Below are 20,165 nucleotides of genomic sequence, written 5' to 3' on the forward strand. Positions count from 1 at the left end.
TTTATAAATTTTAACTGATTAATAGGATTTTTTCTGCTCATAAATAATACTTAAAAGAATTTGTAAGAAAATAAATAAAAATTTATGTCAATATTTCGGTTTCATTTATAAATGAAATGTGAAAAATATTTAATAGAATTTGTAGGAAAAATATTTTTCAATATTTCGGTTTTATAAATTAAATGTGTTAAAATTTAAAAAATTGCTACATTTTAAAAAAATTATAGGTATAAATGAGCATTTGTATGTATAGATATGCATATACACATGTATATATTATCTGTCATATGCGCGATCACATAAAAAACCTACCACGTACACGATATTTCTACATATGTATGTATCTACTACATTCATTCATAAATATATTTGTATGTAAGCACAAGGGAATTCCTTCATATGAGCAATCACCAACGCCCAAATATTCGCGAATGACCTACAAACTTACAAGTGTACGTACATATGTATGTATAATATTACGAATTGGCAATCGTCATACGAACAACAACACCATTCCTTCATATGCGCAACAGCAAACGCACCAATTAGAATATGTGAATGTGAATGACCGTCAAAAAAACAAACCAACGCATATACAAACTTACATACATGAGTAACTCACTACAAAAAACTATGAACATCAAGAAGCAGAAACAATATGTCAACTCTTTTCCCCGCTGCACACGTCGGTGTCGACAAACTGCTTCCTCGCGACGATGGCAAAAATTATAAATCATATTTCGTTGCTGGTGCTGAAGTCAATCGAAATGTGACAACATTGTAATGAGCTTGGCAAAATTCATAAAATCTTCAATTTTTGTCTTTCTGAAATAATTCTGTTCAAGGAGTATAAAAATAAAAATCGAAAAATAAGATCCAACACGAGATTCGAACCTAAGCACTCATGGCAACAAGGCGAGCACTCACCATGCGTGCCAAACTATGTGACACATTTGTCTTTTCTCAATTATGGTTTGATTATTCTAAGAAGAATAAGCAGTAGTACAATTTCATTTTATTCCCTCGTCATGCGAGAAGTCAGCAGTGTACATATGTAACTCCGTCTGCCAAAGTGCGCATGAGGAAATATATATATGTGTTTATGTAGCACGTTTGTAATTTGCTTGTACGCCAGTCAAATTTCTATATGGAAACCAAGTTGATATCAAATGAAATAGATGAAACATTTTTATATGCAGAAATTTCAAACTTTTATTGAAAATAAATATTTAATATATACATATTGCTTAAAAATAATCAAATATTAATTAAAAAATTAATTTTGATTAAAAATAAGAAAATATTTATTTGAAAAATCTGAAATGAAAAATAAAGAAAAAATTATTAAAATAAAATAAAATAAAAATATTCATTAATAATATATATATTTAATAATACACGATTTTTAGAATTGCCTACCAACATATGGCAAATTCTCGCACAACCTAATCAATGAAGAAAAGGTCTTTTTCATTTTCACCAGTTTTATAAAACTCGATTTAACATAATTAAATCTAATTTTATAGAAACTTGGCTCGTGTTTTCTAATCAACTAAACTACAAACTATAATACTAATTTACTACAAACTAAAACTAATATTAAAATTTACATCTAATATCATATATGTACATAAATAAATTACTACTGACTACCCTGAAAGAAAAAAATAATAATAATTAATATATGTATAGGAATATAATCTGAAAAGAAAAAGAAAAGTGTATTAATTACTGTACATATTTATTAATATAAATTTATTTTACCTATAAAAAAACAGAAGTTGCCGCTATTTTTTGAGCCCGACCTGCAATTTACGTTGTCAATTTTTTTAATTTCTTTTGGTATGCGCTGGCTTTGGCGACTTTTTTACACTGTTCTGCGGTTTGAAGAGCCAGCCACTTACTGTTTTTGTATAGCAAAACAGTTATCAAAAAATCGAGGAATGTGTGCCTGTGTCCTAGGCATTCCCCTGCCTCCTCATACCATTGCGGATAAATCTCCTGTGTCTTTTTCGTAATTTGGGCTATCATCAATGATTTGATACCCACTTTGGCCGCGTGTTTTGCGAATAGCTCCTTGTAGTAATTAAATTGAAGCCGGCATACTTCAAAAACTCTATCATCGGGATTTACCAATCTTAGGTCGTCGGGACTTTTATAATTTTTTGACCTTATAAGGGCTTCCGATGAGTCTTCCAGTGAGCCCGTCGTATTCTTCATAACAGCAACACATTTCTGGCATTTTAACCGGCATAAAACCTTCTGGTAAATGGCGTATCCTGTGTAGTATCGACGTACCTGAGTTTCTGCTGGTTTTTCAGCAGAAGCAAAGTGCTCGTCTGGAATCTCTATTTGTTCCACGGCAAGTTGCTCTGCTGGTTGTAAATTTTCTTTCAGGTCGTCTTCTTGGCCATAATTCCAGTCAAGGTTTATGTCGTCATCTTCTTCACAATTGCTCCCTGTATGTGAGAATTGCCGACGTAGCACATGCATAGAGATTAGTCTCGCTACTATGTACTGTATTTCGTGTGCTGATGGGTGACTGTTGATCCCCAAATTTGCCCGGATTTTATAAAAAAAGTTTTCAAGCGCGTCTTGGTTCATTTTCCCTAAGAGTATAAACGATATCGTATCGTTTTCTTTAAAAATGTCTTCGCTTATTCCGATCATTGCGGTAATAGTTAATTTGGTAGAGTCGAGGCACATGATATTGATATGTGGACTCTTAATGGCAGCTATATATGCGATATATTTTTTCAATCTATTGATTTTTTCAATACAATCTCTCTGTATTGGTCGCCTTATTGGATTCGCATTGTGGAGCGTTTTGCAATCCAATTCATCAAATAGATCGTTCATTTTTTTTACGAATGATTGGGTTGCCTTGGCTCGTGCTTTGGATTGCTCATCGGAGCCCAAAAGATTTTGATTGGTAGCCATTTCTATAGCGGCGGCTACCGAATTGCTGAGTAACTGTGTGGCTCTGGACACAGACATTTTTTCAAAACAGCCCGGGTACACGTGAGAATAGGTCAATTTTGGGCACATTTTAAAATTGACATTCGCTTGGTCTATGGCATATATCTGTTTCACAACAGCGGATGTTGCTATGCCATCACTTGTTTCCAAGTCGTATTTCAAAAACATATTGCGGATGCATTTAATTAAATGGCAGTAATCAAACATAAAATAAATTTTCTTTTCCTTATAAAAGAAATATGGCTGGTCTGAAGTTGCGCCCAATAATCCTTTCAACTTCATATTTTGACCGCCCTGGTCGCATACTACTGATTTTATATTGAGCCCGATGTTCTCGCAGGCATCAATATTGTTCTTTAGCAATTTCTCTAATTGCACACTTTTTACGCCTTCCTTGGCTACGTAGTAGGAAACTATATATTTCCATTTGGACACTAAGCCTTTTACCATGAAAAAACAGCACTTATTGCCGATCACACTTTCTCGGTGACCTTCTCCGTTATCGACGAAGCCATCTATAACGTCCCGTACTTTATTGTACGTCAGATCTTTTTTAATTGAGACTTCGTCGAAAATTATTTGGCAAATGCGCTCTTCTCTTTTCATATTGCGCACAATTTTCTCTAAATTGTTTAATACCTTCTCATCGATACCGGGGGACACAGACCGGATCGGCCGCCAACGCAAAAGCGTTTTTTTATGCGGTAATGCAAATGAGAGGTCATCGCGCATGAAATTATAGGCTTTTGTTGACATATAATTTATGTTCAATGCCATTATCTTCTCCTTTTCGTCATAGGAGGTTTTATTTTTAAGAATCATTCTAGCGAATGTTATTGCGTATTCGCTTGCACCGCTGGGTATTATAATGCTTTTTTCTAAAGCTTCACATTTTTTTTGTAAATCATAAATTTGTTTTTTTAATTGCGCTATGGTTTGGCTTTGCTTCAGTGCATTTTTTTGGTAGCCTCTGGCTACTCGAGCATAATGCTCATGATCAAAAGTAGTGATCTCTTCACTACTTTCACATTTCATATCGATTTCGCATAGTTTTGTCATCTTTTCCATTTCGGAAAAAGTAAAACTAGAGGGTGAAGCCGCTTTTTCATTTTTTATATTATAGCTTTTTACTACCGCCGGCAAAACCCATTCTGATGATATATCGCTATTATCATCATTTTCTTTAATATTTAGTGCCGGCACAACTTCGTGCAAAACTCGCTTTGCCGAAACGTCTTTCTTATAGAAATGACGTTCGCATACAAATAATCGTTTATTTTTTTGTAATGGCAATTGTAAATTGCAGGCCCGAGCCCAATTGTTGGCAGCAACTTCCGTTTTCGGAAATTCGAAGAGCTTCCGGGACTCCCATCCCGTGCAGTTGCTAACGCAGCAACTGCGATACAATTTTGCTGCCACATATTGTTGGGCTGGGCTCCCCTCAATGCCTATGAAAAAGTAATTAATTAAATATACAGTATAATATACAATAATAAAGAATAAAATATACAATATATAAATAAATTCATTTAAAAAAGTAAAATTAAGAAAAAAAATTTTCTTCAAATAAACTTTAATTTTATTATACACCCCTAATACATAAAATTATCCATTTATTCGTGCACCCCTAATGCATACATTTCGTGAGTACGTACTCGTAAATATACACATACTATGCATGCACGTATGCACACATATAATCACCCGCATGCACACATATGTATGTGGCCGGCCACTCGACAGCAAATATAACACCAAAAAGGTATTGTTCGGAATTTGCACATTCACCCACACATGTGTATGCACGTATGCACAGATACACAAGCATGCATACATATGTGGACATCCGCCAGCACAATTTTTATAGACATATGTTTGTAGATATATAAATGCAGAGCACTTACCCAGACATAAAGTGGGGATCGCGTTCTTCCGCAGCATCCTCTGCCCGATCGCCTCTTTCGCGAAATGTTTTTCGCAAATGAAAGTGTTACTGGCTGAAAAGTGGTCAGTGGGCAGAATCTGTAAATTCTCCTTCCACTTTGCAGCCAGCTCCCTTTCATTTGGAAACCGAAACAACCGGAGTACCCCGCTGGTACTTTCACAATCCCGAACACGACACTTCCTAATTTTTGGCATTTTTATTAAAATTTAAAAAATACAGAAAAACGTACGAAATCGCAAAAAACGCAAAAAACAACCGTCTCGCACAATTCACAAAAAACTTTTGATTTTGGCGCAATGATCACCCCATTCATATTTGACACTTGTCATCATATGGTAATCAGCCAAAAGAAAAGAAAAAGAAAGAACATTCCATATGTATGTACATTCATTACACACCTTCCCGCCCAATCCACTTTTGTTGTTTTTGGCGCAATTATCATCAATTATTGACACTTGACATCATATGGTAATTGGCGAAAACAAAAGGAAGATCATTACATACATACATACATCCCGCCCAATTGACTTTTGTTGTTTTTGGCGCAATTCCCTTTTTTGTTTTTGGCGCAATGATCACCCCATGTCATATTTGACACTTGTAATTAAATACATCCCGCGCAATTGACTTTTGGCGCAATATCATATGTCAATAATGACAATTGATATCATATTGAAATTGGCGAAAACAAAAGAAAGATCATTACATACATTCACACATATGTTCCTACTTTCCCTTTCGGTGAAGTTCAAGTTGAGAAAGGGCAATGGTTCGACGCCCATCGTAACATAACTTTTTTAATCATTCTATTAATAATTCGGACAAAATATATTTTTAATAAGTACAATTTTATTTATTTATAAATTTTTATAAAATAACTTAAAATAAAAAGAAATGAAAATTTAATTAAAATTGAATAATAATATCACATGATTATTTCATGTGCCAGCGATTTCTCGTTTTACAGAATTCCCTATGCTAAAACTGAAATCGCTGTTAACTTTTCATGAGGTGAGTTTCCCAGCAGCGTGGTAAATTCCCTAGTACACTTCTTTCAGATTTCAATTTCAGTCGCTGTCGAACCTGCACCTTCTCTATGTTGTAAGTTCTCTGCATGTACAACATATGTAAGCGCAAATATGCAAGCTACCGCGCTACACCTTCGCCGCTGCAACGCTTGTTGATGCCTTTGTCAACCTGACTGCCGCGCTGATTGGTTTTGTTGTGCATTTTGCCATACATACACTCTTCTTGCTGTTACTTTTGTTATTGTTGTTGTTGTCAACTCTTACTTTTGCATTTTCGCATATATTTTGCTGCACTCTTCCTCAGTTGCTTTTAGTGCTGACTGCCAGAATGACTGCGCCCATCAACTGCACACTACGGCCGCCAACCCTTGCTGCACCGCGTCACTTGCTTACCATTGTCACCTTCAATTTTCGCCGCCGCTGGCCATTTTCCTAACTACTTTTTGCCAACTCAATTTTTCTCTTATTTTTTTCGCTCTATTCCATACAGTGAGTGTGTGCGCGCGCTCCTTGTTGCTGCCACTTGCATTTCCGCGTCGCGTCCCATCGGCCGTTTGCGGTGCAACGCAAAGGCAACTCAAGTTGACAGTCATGTTACTCGTGTGCGAGATTGCCGCTATTTGTATGTGATTTGTTTGATTTTATTGCTGCAAACCGTTTTTTATTGTCGGCTCTGACTGCTACATACAAGCGCGCGTATGTAAGTTACAGTGCGACTTGCGCGCCACCCGCGCCCAACAGCGCGCTCAGCATGCAGGCAACACACACATCTGCTTTCCGTGTGCGCGCTGCGGCTCTGCGCCCCTGTCAAAGCGCTTGAGTGGCTCCTCCATCACTATCAGCACCTTCTACTTGAGTGAGCGGCGGCAACTTGAAGCAGACGCCGCCACCACACATCCGCCGCAGCAACACTCACTCCTAGCAAAGCATGATATAATGTAAAAAAGAGAACGCTGAAAAAAATCTTAGCTCACCGCGCGCATTTATATGCAATACAGTAGATATCGGTTATATGACGAACCGCTTGTATGCAAATTTTGGTTATATGCAAAATTTTCATATTTCAACGCATTATAGAACGTTTTATTATATGAATTTGGTTGTTTGAATGCAAATCGTTTATAAGCAAATATCGCATTTATGCAAAAAAATTTCAGCAAAATTGAATCGTTACGTACAAATTTTAATCTGTTTTAAGCAAATTTTCCAACACTGAAACACTAAATTTATTCTATCGATTTATCGATTGTCAAACATATGATTTTGTGTTACACTTGTTACAATGTCGCGTCGTGTTGTGTTAACAGCGAAACAAAAAATTGCGGTTTTAAACGATTTAAAGACTTCCAAAGACCGAAAAACCATTGCTGCTAAATATAAAGTTAGCTTAAGCACTATATCGCGCATTCAAATCCAAGAGAACAAAATCCGCGCCATAACAAATCCCAATAGGAAACGGGATAGGAAAGGCGCACACGTGAATTTGGACAGAACCTTGTTGTCCTGGTTTAACCAAATCCGGTCCCAAAATGGAATTGTTACCGGACCTGTCTTGCTTTCTAAAGCACAGGAATTTGCGTTAAAATTAAACGAAAGTTATGTGCCAGACCGTAGTTGGTTGCAGCGTTGGTGCGGGCGAAATGCCCTTAACTTCTCCAAGATTTACGGAGAAGCTGGCGAAAATAACGCAACAAGTGCAGAAGTTTTCACTACTAACCGTTTGCCTCATATTATTGAAAAATTTTCGCCGGATTGTATATTTAATGCCGATGAAACCGGGCTGTACTACAAGGCGTTGCCAAATGGAAGTTACAAAGGCAAGTATGAGAATCCAAAGGGATTCAAAACTCAAAAGCAACGCCTCACATTTCTGTTTCTATGCAATGCAACCGGCACGTATAAACGTGCATATTGCATTGGAAAGTCGGCTAAACCACGGTCTTTTAAAGGAAAACAGCTACCGCTGCCATATTATAATAATAGAAGTGCTTGGATGACGAGTGTTATTTGGAAAAAGATTCTAATAGATCTCAATCAAAATCTTGAAAAAGATAACAAGCAGATATGTTTGATTGTTGATAATGCTCCTTGCCACAATACAGATGAGAAATTCTCAAACATTACGATTGAATTTTTGCCACCAAATACAACTGCCCTTATACAGCCACTTGATCAAGGTATCATCCACTCCTTTAAAATGGAATATCGACAAATACTAATAAAAAAACAAATTTGTGCGTTGGAGAAGGGCTTATCTATAGTTGAATTCCTGAAATCGCTCACTATTTTGGATGGTATCAATTATGCAAATCGCGCTTGGAACCTTGTTAAGCAGCAAACAATTAGTAATTGTTTCAAAAAGGTAAATTTCGTGTTAAAGATGGTACAAATTTAAAATAAAATTGTTCATTTCAGGCAGGCATTGACAACATTCAATTCATTACAGATGAGATTGCAGCCACAGAAGGCGAAAACTATGAATGGTGCACACTCGATAATGAATACATTCAATGCGATAATGAACTTGTCTGCTTTTGAACCATGTCGGACGAGGATATTGTTGCGGACGTATTGGCCGTCAATCAAAATTCTACTGAAGATGAGGAAGTGTTCGCGCAATCTGAGGCTTGTATTAAACACCCCTCAACGAAAAATGCCTTGCTAAGCTTAGATTCGCTGCGTGACTATTTTTGTCATAACAATATAGATCCCTTAGAGGCTTTTGAAGATATTGAAAATTTAATCCTAGAGAGTTCTGAAAAACAGAAATGCCAGAAGAAAATAACAGATTTTTTAAGTAAATCTTAACAATTTTCAAATTAAATGAATTGACTGAAGTGAAATATAATTTTTATTAAAACTGAATAAGTTTATATATTCTATTTCTTGTGTGCTATTTTTTGTTTACATCGAATTGATTGTGTATATGCATATATTTTGCATATAAGCGAATACCGCTTGTTTGCAATTACCGCCTGTATGCAAATTTTTTTTTGCATTATAACAATTGCATATAACCGATATCTACTGTATTTAATTTGCACGTAGCCTGGGTGAAGTTACACTAGACACATCCTCTGCGTTGCTTATGCCGCGCGCGCCCGCGCTCTCCTCTCTCATGTAAGGACGCGGTGCGCTTAGCTGATTTTACTTTTAATTTTCTTCTTATTTTTTCTCAACGCCCTGCGGTGTTGACGCGGCATGTTCTTCTTCTACTTCTTCTTTTTTACTGCTTATTTGCGCGCCGCACGCTTTTTCGTCTATTTTCTTCTATTCTCGCGCATATTGATTGGCATTTCCTGGTTGTGGCTGGTGCCGATTGCGCATTGATGTGCCTCTTCAGGCGCTTTCTTCCTTTGGCTCCCACAAGTGTCGTTGTTGTGGTTGTTGTAGCTGTCATACCTTACGCACACACAAACACACACTCATGCGTTTGCATTGCGCATTCTTATGTCGTGAGCGGCAATTCTGCGAAATTTATGTGGCCGCGCTTGGACACAGGACACCTTTGGGCCAGCTTGTATAAGTTTCCTTATAAACTTGTTTGACACTTCTTAGAAAGCACATTTGAAGATGCGCTGGCGTGTAAGCACTTAAGTATACGGAAATTAAACGAGTTGCATGAAGTGTCTGCATTTCTTAAGTGCCGATGACTAACGGTTGTCACAACTATGCCTGCGATTGACAATGACTAATAGTTGGTTGGTGGAGGAATTTCGCAGCTTTAAGGAAGTTTAAGGCGTTTATAGGCTTCAAAATTTTAAAATGATCGAACATTTTATGCAAAAATAAAATTAAATAGTTTTATGGGAATTTTAAATTTTTTTTAATTTCATATAGGTGGCAACGCTAATTCAAAAGCATGCGATTTTAGTACAATATACCTATAAATACCACCTCATGATTTTAAAAATTATTTAAAAAATTAAATGCAATAAGTTTATAAAAAATTATTATGAAAAGCCAAGTGGCAACGCTTTAAAAGCTTAATTTTTTTTGTGTTTTTTCTAATATTGAATTATAATAAGACTGTTTCTTAAAGAAATTATTAATTTTAGTAAAATATATTAAACTATTTCTGCTATTTTTTTTCAAAATTTCTTTAAAAATGTAAAATGGTGGCAACTCGCTCAACAAAAATGTTAAATATTAATAAAAAATAAAAAAATATTTTTTTTTATGTTTTCAAGCTATTAGAAAGACTAAAAAATAAATATAATTTTTTTTATAATTAAGTGGCAACACTATTCCAAAAAAAAATCTTAAAATTTTTACTGTTTAAAAACGTTGCATAAAAATTAAGAATTCTGAAAATAAATATTTACGTTCATAAATATTACAATAAAAATAAAAAATAAGTGGCAACATTTAAAAAATTAATTTAAACAGCTGTTCATTATAAGTTGTTTAATATTACTTTTCCTTTCTTACTACGCTTGACTATTCTAGTGAATTAAAAAGCCATATAGTGCCATTTAATAGATTTATTTTTTCAGAAAACCCAAGTTCCCAATAATATTGAAACCCATATCATAGATCTTATATAATATATACATGTGTTCCAGCTACTACTACTTTCTTATATAAAAACCAAAAATTAACAACAAAATCGATAAGTATTTATAGTTATGGAATGTCAATTGTGAGTATATTTCCACCTATACTTATACCTACACACTGATACATACACTCACTTCTAGTCAACTCTTGCGCAAAAAAACAACTCAGAAAAATTAAAATAAATTTGCATTTTGCAGCATTTCATATAAGTTCATTTACTTTTATTTTATTTTTGATTTCATTTTATTTATTTTTGTTTACCGCTTGTTCGCGTCCGCATGTTTGCTGGCAAACGCGACAAAAACGTGCATAGCATGCGAAAAAGTAAATAAATAAGCAAATAATGTGACAGAAGCTGGCCGGTTACTAACCGAATGGGTTGCGGGCTTAGCCTAGCTAGCACGTATGCCAAACATTTTACTAGCGAACATACCTTCAGTTGGGCATAGCACCGCATAGATTTGTGCTTATGCATACTGTATGTTCTCATAACTGTTCGGTACTCTCAGACAGACTTATTTACTTATGTGGTAGGTTTCTTTGGAGTATTGACTTTTTATGGTCAACCTTAAGTGGTCTCGAAGTGAGCTTGAACATGTTACAGGGTTCACTTTTGGGGATAATGAAGTGCTTTAGATTTTTGAATTTTAAAATCGTATAGCACTCATTTATTTGAAGAACGTCCTAAGTCAACTAATATGAAATTGTAAAAAATTGTAAAAAAAGTACTTAAACTCTTGCAAAAGGGATATAATCTGAAGAAATCCAGGGCATTTTCTTTAAAAATACCGTTATAATATATTTTTTGCGATATGGCTTGCAACGGTTGATTTGTCTGCTTATGTTACTAATTTTTTGTGATCTTGAGTTATGTCATTTTTATGTTAAGAAAGATATATGTATTTATTTTATTAAATAAATGCTTTCTTAGCAGAACTTAGGTAGATTATTTTTTTATAATTTGAATTTTCTTGAATTTTCTCGATTTTATATAGTGTTGCCACCTATAGCAAAAACTATACCTTAAATTTTTTTTACAAATTCTAAACGAAATATAAGAAATATAGGATATGCTATCAGAAAATTCGTAATTTTGTCATATTTTGAAAATAGAGTTGCCACCAAACGAAAAAATTAAATTTTAGAATTATTCAGAAATTAAATTTTTATTTTATAAAAATAATTTTCTAGCTTTAAATCAAAATCTACTCCGAGAAACAATAATAATAACTATGTCTTTTAAAAGTGCTCTAAAACTGAGGAGTTTCATACAAATACTTCATCTTCATCTTCAAAACTCCCACACATGCTAATTGCTCGTTGAGACTGAGGTAAAAAAAACTAAAAAAAACCGAGCAACTTTCTTATTTAAAAAATCAACTGGTTCACTGTCAGCCAACCAGCTGGACAACTAAACTAAAACAAGCGCGTGCACTAAAAAGGCAATTCGGGTTTATGGTAATTTTGTAGCAATTTACTGAGACTACCAAAACGGCAGCAGCAACAAGAGCGCCAACAAAGGCTAGAAAAAAGTAGAAATATATGTGCACACAGTGTAACCAAAGCACAGTGGCAACAAGTGGCCAATTTGTCATATGCAAATTTCAGCGCTCTGCCACAAAACGTGAGCTGCCTAAAGAACACAGCAAATATGCTAAATATAATTGGGTGGAAAAAGCACACCACACTTTCGTAGGTTCTTAGGGTTCAACAACATGCGTACAATTGAAATTAGTGCAGGGCTGTCGGCTGCAAAAGGTAACGCTTTTACATAACTAGAACACGACACAACAACAACAGCAACAACTACAAACGCCTACATAGTCATGCTGGAAATGTAGTGTGTTTGCGCATGCGCGCAATGCTGTGCGTACTAATAATGTACGGTGGCTGCTTGTGCCAAGCGAAAATATTTTCAATAAAAACTCATTAATATGATTACTCATACGCGTCGGTATGTATATATGTTTGTATGTGGAGATATAATAGTTTGGGAAAAGAACGCTTGCCATTGGCGTCACTGCGCTTCTGAGTCTGAAACTGAGTCTCCACAGTCTGATATGTAATTTAATGCGATTTATTTATATTTAAAGCAGCGACGAGTCACACATTGGCTGCGATTTTTTTTCTACCTTTTTTTCACCCAACAAATTTTTATTTAGTTTTTATTGTTTTAGCGCGCATTCCAGAGCAGCATATAGCTATTTGTACACATATTGTTAAATATTTGTTGTTGTTGTTCGTTTGTGGTTTTTATAATATATTTTGTGTGTAAATTACACGGAAATTCCATGCAAATTCCTACTTTTTTCATTTTAATTGATGATGCTTGCCTTTGTTGTTGTTGCTTTTTTGCTGTGTTTTTTTTTTTTGCTTGCCTACACCTGTGCGAAAACTGTTTCATTTATAAAGTGTGATGTCATTATATAATGACTGTTGAGTATTTTCGATTAATGGTACACTTTTATGGCTGCCAGTTTTGTATATTTGGTGAGGTCTAGGCTTGTGTGTGTACGTGTTAGAAGACGACTTAGAAGATGTCTTAAGAGTAGTCTTATAAGCTGTGAAGCTGGCTCATCTATTTGTAGTTGATGATGATGGAAATATTTCACATATATATAAATAAATAAAAAATAAATATATTTTTAACTGAAGTATTTATATGGCTGCTGCGCATTTGTCTTTACGTTATATATTTATTTTTTTAAACAAAATAATTTAAAACAAAATAAAAAAAAACTGTTTGACTAATTGCTTGATTGACTTTGCCACACACTTGACGCTCACCACGGCGTGATTCATTCACACGTGCGTTGTTGCCTTAGCCTCAACTGTTCACATCATACTATTCTATATGTATGTTGTGCTGCTGCTGCTTAGTATTCTTGCTTATAATTAAGTGTGATAACCATCAGTTAAGATTTTGAAGTTGAAATGCCGTAATCAGCTTTATATGACACACAATAAATGGTGATTATGGAATTTGAATGGGATTCATCATTCGTTTTTTTTTTCATTTATTATCTACAGTTTTTCTAAATTTTTTCACCATTTTTTGTAGTTTTTTAAATAAAAGTGTGGTTATGAGAACCAATTTCCATACCTTTTCATTTAATAAAGCTTTTTCTGACTTAAAAATAAGAATTATAAGCCAAAAAGTGCTGAGCAATCACTGTTTTATGACGGCTATAGAATGGATATGAAGTTAAACAATCTGAACTTCACTTCTATGGAGTTTTAAAATTATGAAAAGAACGGATATTAAATATTAATTCGTTTTACTCGTTACCTTAGTCAATGTTTCGTTAAACAAATATGCGATATTATGATTTTCAACATTCGTGAAATATAAAATATGATTTTCCGCTAGATTGCGCTGTTGCTAAATAATTAAAAAGCAGTTTCCTGGCTCAAAGAATAATATTTGTATATCACTTAGTCAAAATATCAATATCTCGGTAAACAACTGTACAATATTATGATTTTGAAAATCTAAAATATAATTTCCCGCTAGGTGCCGCTATTTCTTAGATATTTAAAAAGTACTTTTTGGCTGAAAAAATAATAATACCTTCGGCAAATTTTGATATGTATGATATAAAGTCACTAAAAGAAGAATCAAATTCTGTTAATTGCGCATAATAGAGGTTAGGAAGAATCTGGTAACAATTTAGAGATCTTAAAAATATTATTTTATGTGAAAATTTTTCAAATACTTCGTAAATGATTCGAACAATGTCGTTTTTCAGACAGATACTACAAACTTTTTGGCATAACTTTCGATTATTATCGATTTCAAATAGTGAAAGAGCGAGTTTTACTGACTGCTTGTTATTATTGAGCTTAGATTTTGTAGAAGAGTTGTAGTTGTAGCAGTTTTGTAGAAGAGTCAGAGCGATTGCATAAAGATTTTAAAATATTTTTTTTTTAATTCAAATAAAATTTTCAAAATTTTTTATAAACCAAATATTTTTGAATATCAAAAATTCTAGAGACTTTTGAGGCAGAAAAATATTTTAAAAATTAAAAAAAATATATTTATATATTTGTTATTATTGTTTTTATTTTTCAATTATCATTAAGTTTCTGCTCCTTCTCTTCCACATATTCATCTCTTTGGTGTTTGAACTTATAATGAATATTTCATGCGCTTCACACTAATGACTACAAATTACGCAAGTAATCGATAAATTATAGACAAAACAATTTGCGAAGCAAACAAATAGATTTCATCAATAAAAATAAACGATTTGCGCGCAAGACAGGAAGTAAGAAGCGTAAAATATCCATAAACAAATATTTACTAAAATCAACAACGGTTAATGAACTCGTTAGGAAGCAAAACTGAACTGCATCCTTGAAAACACTATATTTCAAATGAAATTAGTTTATTCAACAATAAATGGCTGGAGATGTGTGTTTTGGGGCATAAAAATAAATATAAAATATAAATATCGAACAGTGGTGTGAAAGACGAAGCATTTTAAGCAATTTATATAGGAAGCAGGTGTAGTGAACTTAGCGGATAATAGCGTTAAGGCGCAGAGGAACCAGTTCTGCCAACGCACAAATAGATATAGACATACATATATATACATATATGAAATCCGAGTGTATGTGAAAAAAAAATTACACACGACCAATCCAAAAGTGCCTCCGGATAAATTGGCAGTAACCGCGAATAAGACAAGCAGCGATGCTGCAACATAAACAATGCTGCAACTCTAAGTCGCAGTTAGCCAGTTAGGCAGTTTGGAAGGCAGGTAGGCGGGTAGGCAGCTAGTCAGCTGCTGAGAGCCTCGCAGCTAGCGGGAGTGCAAATAATAGCAAAATACTTGTACGCTTATTAGACGTTAGAGGTGCAGCAGGCTGGTCTCAGCTGCCTACTTGCCTTGTGGCCTCATGGACGTTGGCAGACCGCAGCTTGTCGAGTTAGTTAGGGTGCAGAGGCGTCCCAATGCCAACGTTGTCAGTGTAAAGCCACTCTCTGACGTTTGTAGCATCAAGTAACGACGCAGTGCCAAAACGTGCAACACACACAACAACAACAACAATAGCAAACAAATCTGTGAGATAACTTGCTAGCGCGACGTTGTTTGCACACTCGAGTGCCAGAAGTGGCACCTCAAACAACAAATTCTAACGCGCCTGCCGCGACGCCGCCCTCTTGATGAAGGCAGCGTCGCCGTGCAGCAGCCACACTTGTGCCAATTGTGTTGTGCTTCCGCATTTTTCATGCCATACATGATCGACACGTTCGCGCTGTTGGCGTGGCATTGGTAGGCAGTGGCAGTAGCGCAAATAAGAACAATTGAGTGGACTCAGCAACAGCAGCAGCAGCAACAACACCGACAACAATAACAATGCAAGGTAATAGATCAACTTGCATTAGATGTGGCAAGCGACCGACTGCTACTCATAGCAGGTTGTTGTTATTGTTATTGTTTATTGCAATATATTGTTGGTGTTGTTGCTTTTAGTGGCTTTTATCGACTGGGGGAGGCGCTGCAGTGACAAAAATGTAGCCCGAGCCGCTTTGGTTGCTTGATGAAGATCTCGGCGAGTTGAGTTGTTGCTAGAGGGTTGTTGTTGTTGGTGTTATTGCTGTTACCTTAGAAATAACTATGGCAAATCTGTATGATGATGTGTGTCATGTAATGCAGTGCACATGTAACATAAACAGCAGCAATTGTGGCTGCCGCTACAAATGGCGTGCATGCAACTCGAGTTGCAACAAACCGCAGCGGCGGCAGTAGCAGCACTTCGTGTTGCAGACAATTTGCTTAGACAAACGTGGTTCAACTTAATAAATAGTTAACTTGTGTACCGTTATGTTCGCAAACAACGTGCAGATGAATTTGCCACATGCCGACGATATAATGTGATGGAAGAAGAAGCAGCAGCAGCAGCAGATGAAGAAGAAGAAAAAATAGAATGAACTCATATGAGTAGGAAAATAGCTAAAAATGTAGGCATACGGTAAAGTGTGTGTTTGTGGCATGCAACACCTTGATTCATGTTTTCATGTACAAATGTGTTGTGCTGTTCACACTTACTGTACTGTAAATACGGCTGAGCGCTAAAGAAATTGTCAATCGCCAATATTGGCAGCTGACAGCCCACGGACCGCAAATTAGTTTAGGCTTTAAAGACTTGCAACAATTATATTAATATATGTGGCATACCATATTTATGTATGATTATGCAAATTTTTCCAAAAAAAAAAAAATCTCACAAAAATATATTTAAAAAAATTCGGAAATTCGAAATTTCGGTGTTCGAAAATCAATTGTTGAAATAATATCCAGAAAATTAACAATTGTCTGCTTCTATGTCATTCAGTATACCAAACAAGTGGTAGACTTAAAAATGCCCTAAAATATTTGAGATATTCGTGCAACTCACGATTAACTCAGATCCGAAAAAATCCAAAAAAAACAATATTTTTTTCCTTTAAAAACGCTCACCTTAACTGCAGCTGCATTTAATTGTCAAGAGACTACCGACTTTGTCACGATGCTTGCATCTTCAATGAATCACGTGCAATACCGAAACCAAATCAAATGTACAACTTGGCCACTTACGAGGAAGCCATTAACTCTATAGGGGATTAAGATGACCAAAACAGGGTTGCAGTTGCTACAAATGAGTAGGAGAGCCAAATAAAAGACATGTTGCAGCAGAAATATTGGAAATTGTCGCATTGTGAATTGACATATAAAGGGGACCAACTATGACGGGATTGCAATACAAGCGAAAATAACTGGACTCAATTTCATGGATGTTAGGAAGCGGTAAATGAAACTTGAAAAAATATATAAAAAAATTAAAAAATAAAAATAAATAAAATTAAAAATAAAATAAAATAAAATAAATTAAATTAAAATATAATAAAATAAAATAAAATAAAATAAAATAAAATAAATTAAAATAAAATAAAATAAAATAAAATAAAATAAAATAAAATAGAATAAAATGAAATAAAATAAAATAAATTAAAATAAAATAAAATAAAATAATTTAAAATAAAATAAAATAAAATAAAATAAAATAAAATAAAATAAAATAAAATAAAATAAAATAAAATAAAATATAAATAAAATAAAATAAAATTAAATAAATTAAAATAAAACAAAATAAATTAAAATAAAATAAAATTAAATTAAATTAAATAAATTAAAATAAAATAAAATAAATTAAAATAAAATAAAATAAAATAAATTAAAATAAAATAAAATAAAATAAAATTATATAAATTAAAAAGTGAATATAAATTAAATAGATTAAAAAATAATTTAATTGAATTTAGATGAACTAAATGAAAATTAAGTAAAAAATAATAATAAGTAATAAATAAAAATAATTATAAAAACATTTTGCGTTCAATAAACTTTGAGTCCATGACGACTCTACAATGGTAGTGGCTTTTACCTGTACCGCTATTCTATATATATGTTAGTATATGTTTCTACAACAACCAAAGTGCTGCCCGTTGCATTGACCATTTGGGTGCCGGTGGGCGATTTTCCACAAGTTGCACAGAGCTGCCGTTGCTGCCACAGACTCGTTGATCAATTATGTCAAATTGAGGCAGGCACAACACACATAATATATATAATATACATAAATATATATATCTACATATGACTGTGTGATGGCAGTCATCAGCTGCAAACTTCCATACCAAGTCGCTATATATACATACTTGCCACAATTGCTCCGTTGCAAGCAACACCATACTAAGGAAGTAATTGTTGTTATTATTAGATTGTTGCTATTGTTGGTATTGTTGCTGTCCAAAGCGATTAGAGTGGCATTGCAACATATTTGACTTTAATAATATAGTTGTTGTTGCTATTGTTGCAATATTACATATTTTCTATTTTTTCTTCTTTTCTCTCTCACTCATTTCTACTTATGCTGCCTTGAGCGCGCTATGTAAATATGTGGGTTAGAACCAAATTTGGCAGTGCGTATGCCAAGTCAACAGCACAGCGGGCGAATGGACACGGTCACGGTTTGTTGTAGAACAACCGAAACGGCAATTGCAACAGTCACAACAACAATAAACACATGCAACACTGGCACGATCAGTGCGTAGACATAAGCGACGGCAAACTTGTTTTCTATGCTTTCCTGTAGTTGTTGTTGTTTTTTGTTGTTTTTGTTATTGTTTTTGTTGTCATAAAACAATTTATGATTTTTCCGTTGGCAACCAAAAGTGGTTGTGGCCACGCATAAGGAAGCTGCAACAAAGCGGAACGGAAAATTCATATGCCATTCGTACCAAAAGTGGCAATGGCATTATAAATGTTGCAAGTTATTTGCGTGTAAGCCAAAAAAACAAAACGCGCTGATATTCGGCTTGTATGTAAGCGTGGCAAAAGGATATCAAATTTTGTTTGTTGGCTGCCAAAGAAGGGTGGCATGCCACAAATGACAGCGGAAACTAAGAAGAAATTAAAATTGTTTCGAACTTGCCACAAATGAATGTAATAAATGCACGAAAATGGTATTTAATATGGCATGCCACATACCGAGGCAATTGAACGTGCGTGCCCATAAAGAGGCAGGAATGAACGAAAAAACAAAAACAAAAAATTAAATAAAATAAAATGACAGATCTCTTCTCCCTTCTCCGGCAAGTAGATGAAGAAATGTGGCAGCAATACCCTTGACTTAACTTGGCTATAATAGTGAAAAACAACAACCTTGATCGTGTGTCAGTGACAGTGGCAGTGACCAAAATGTCGACCAACATACAAAAGCGCTTAAGTGCAACATGCCTCTACTTAAGTATGTGCGTGTGTGGTATCCACAAAACCACTTTTATGTGCAACAGCGACGTGGACTTGTTGTGTGTGCTTTTTGGTCAGACGGCAGTAAGTTGCAAGCAATGAAAAGTAAAAAAATAAAAATAAAAAATACTTGCAACAGCATACAAAGCTGCCCAGCAGCCGTGCGCATTTGTGCAACATGCAACAATGGTAGTGGCAACAACAAAGATTGCGCACAAACACAAGCATTTTGTGTTGAATGTGCGCTGGTTGCAACCTTAAAGTATTGCATTTCCCTGTGGCAGCATTGTTTGTGCTTGCCACATTGTTGTTGCACATTTCATATGCGTTCGCCGCAATCATCGATGCCATATAAATATGTACATATATTTGTGTTTGTGCACGAAAAGCAACTCCATAGGCTTACAAAAGGCTGTGGAGCCCACCCTGACGCACTTACTACTGGCCGTTGTGGCACGCATTGGCTCTATGGCTCACCTGCAACAGCACAAATATTTATCGTGCACTTTTTGCATGCGTGTGTGTTCTAAACGCAAGAACAAGAACTAAAAGAAGAAAAGCAATAACAACTGAACGAAAAAACAACAACAATGAAACATAAAATAACAACAAAAACCTTAAACAATAACAAATAAACCAAAAAAAAAAATACAACAAAATAAAAACAACAACAACTTAGCGAAAACAACAACAACTAAACCAAAAACAACACCAAAAAGTCCAAACACATTCCCCACAACGGTTGTTGACTACAAATTGCCGCACTGTTGCAAGTTACCCACTGCAACGCTTACGCATGCTTACAAGCGGCAGCGGCATTTGCAACACACACATACAAACCTGACTGTATTTATT

General features: G+C 34.7%; 3 protein-coding genes across 3 annotated transcripts in view; 2 read left to right on the forward strand and 1 right to left on the reverse strand.

The window, feature by feature from the left end:
• Window positions 1-20,165, forward strand: part of LOC105209219 (mucin-19) — a 109,522-nt gene that overhangs the window by 34,620 nt on the left and 54,737 nt on the right. The gene's annotated exons all lie outside the window — the stretch shown is intronic.
• LOC105214929 (uncharacterized) lies at window positions 1,399-5,305 on the reverse strand. The gene is made up of 3 exons (XM_029042079.2): window positions 4,884-5,305; window positions 1,765-4,427; window positions 1,399-1,701 (listed from the first exon to the last, which is right to left on the reverse strand). Exons 1-2 carry the CDS (start codon window positions 5,116-5,118, stop codon window positions 1,813-1,815), a joined length of 2,850 nt encoding a protein of 949 aa, XP_028897912.2. The 5' UTR covers window positions 5,119-5,305; the 3' UTR covers window positions 1,399-1,701; window positions 1,765-1,812.
• LOC128921624 (tigger transposable element-derived protein 6-like) lies at window positions 6,983-8,767 on the forward strand. Its single transcript, XM_054229737.1, has 2 exons — window positions 6,983-8,314; window positions 8,368-8,767. The coding sequence occupies exons 1-2, from the start codon at window positions 7,235-7,237 to the stop codon at window positions 8,488-8,490; spliced, it is 1,203 nt and encodes a 400-aa protein (XP_054085712.1). The 5' UTR covers window positions 6,983-7,234; the 3' UTR covers window positions 8,491-8,767.

The sequence above is a fragment of the Zeugodacus cucurbitae genome, chromosome 2, assembly GCF_028554725.1.
Source record: "Zeugodacus cucurbitae isolate PBARC_wt_2022May chromosome 2, idZeuCucr1.2, whole genome shotgun sequence".
In the NCBI taxonomy this organism is placed as follows: Eukaryota; Metazoa; Arthropoda; class Insecta; order Diptera; family Tephritidae; genus Zeugodacus; species Zeugodacus cucurbitae.

Excerpts from the sequence above, each read along its gene's own strand:
- LOC105214929 (XM_029042079.2), bottom strand. The coding sequence starts at position 5,118 with ATGCCAAAAATTAGGAAGTGTCGTGTTCGGGATTGTGAAAGTACCAGC. Across the intron at positions 4,428-4,883 it reads GATCCCCACTTTATGTCTGG|GCATTGAGGGGAGCCCAGCC; the intron begins GTAAGTGCTCTG and ends ACTTTTTCATAG.
- LOC128921624 (XM_054229737.1), top strand. The coding sequence starts at position 7,235 with ATGTCGCGTCGTGTTGTGTTAACAGCGAAACAAAAAATTGCGGTTTTA. Across the intron at positions 8,315-8,367 it reads TTAGTAATTGTTTCAAAAAG|GCAGGCATTGACAACATTCA; the intron begins GTAAATTTCGTG and ends TGTTCATTTCAG.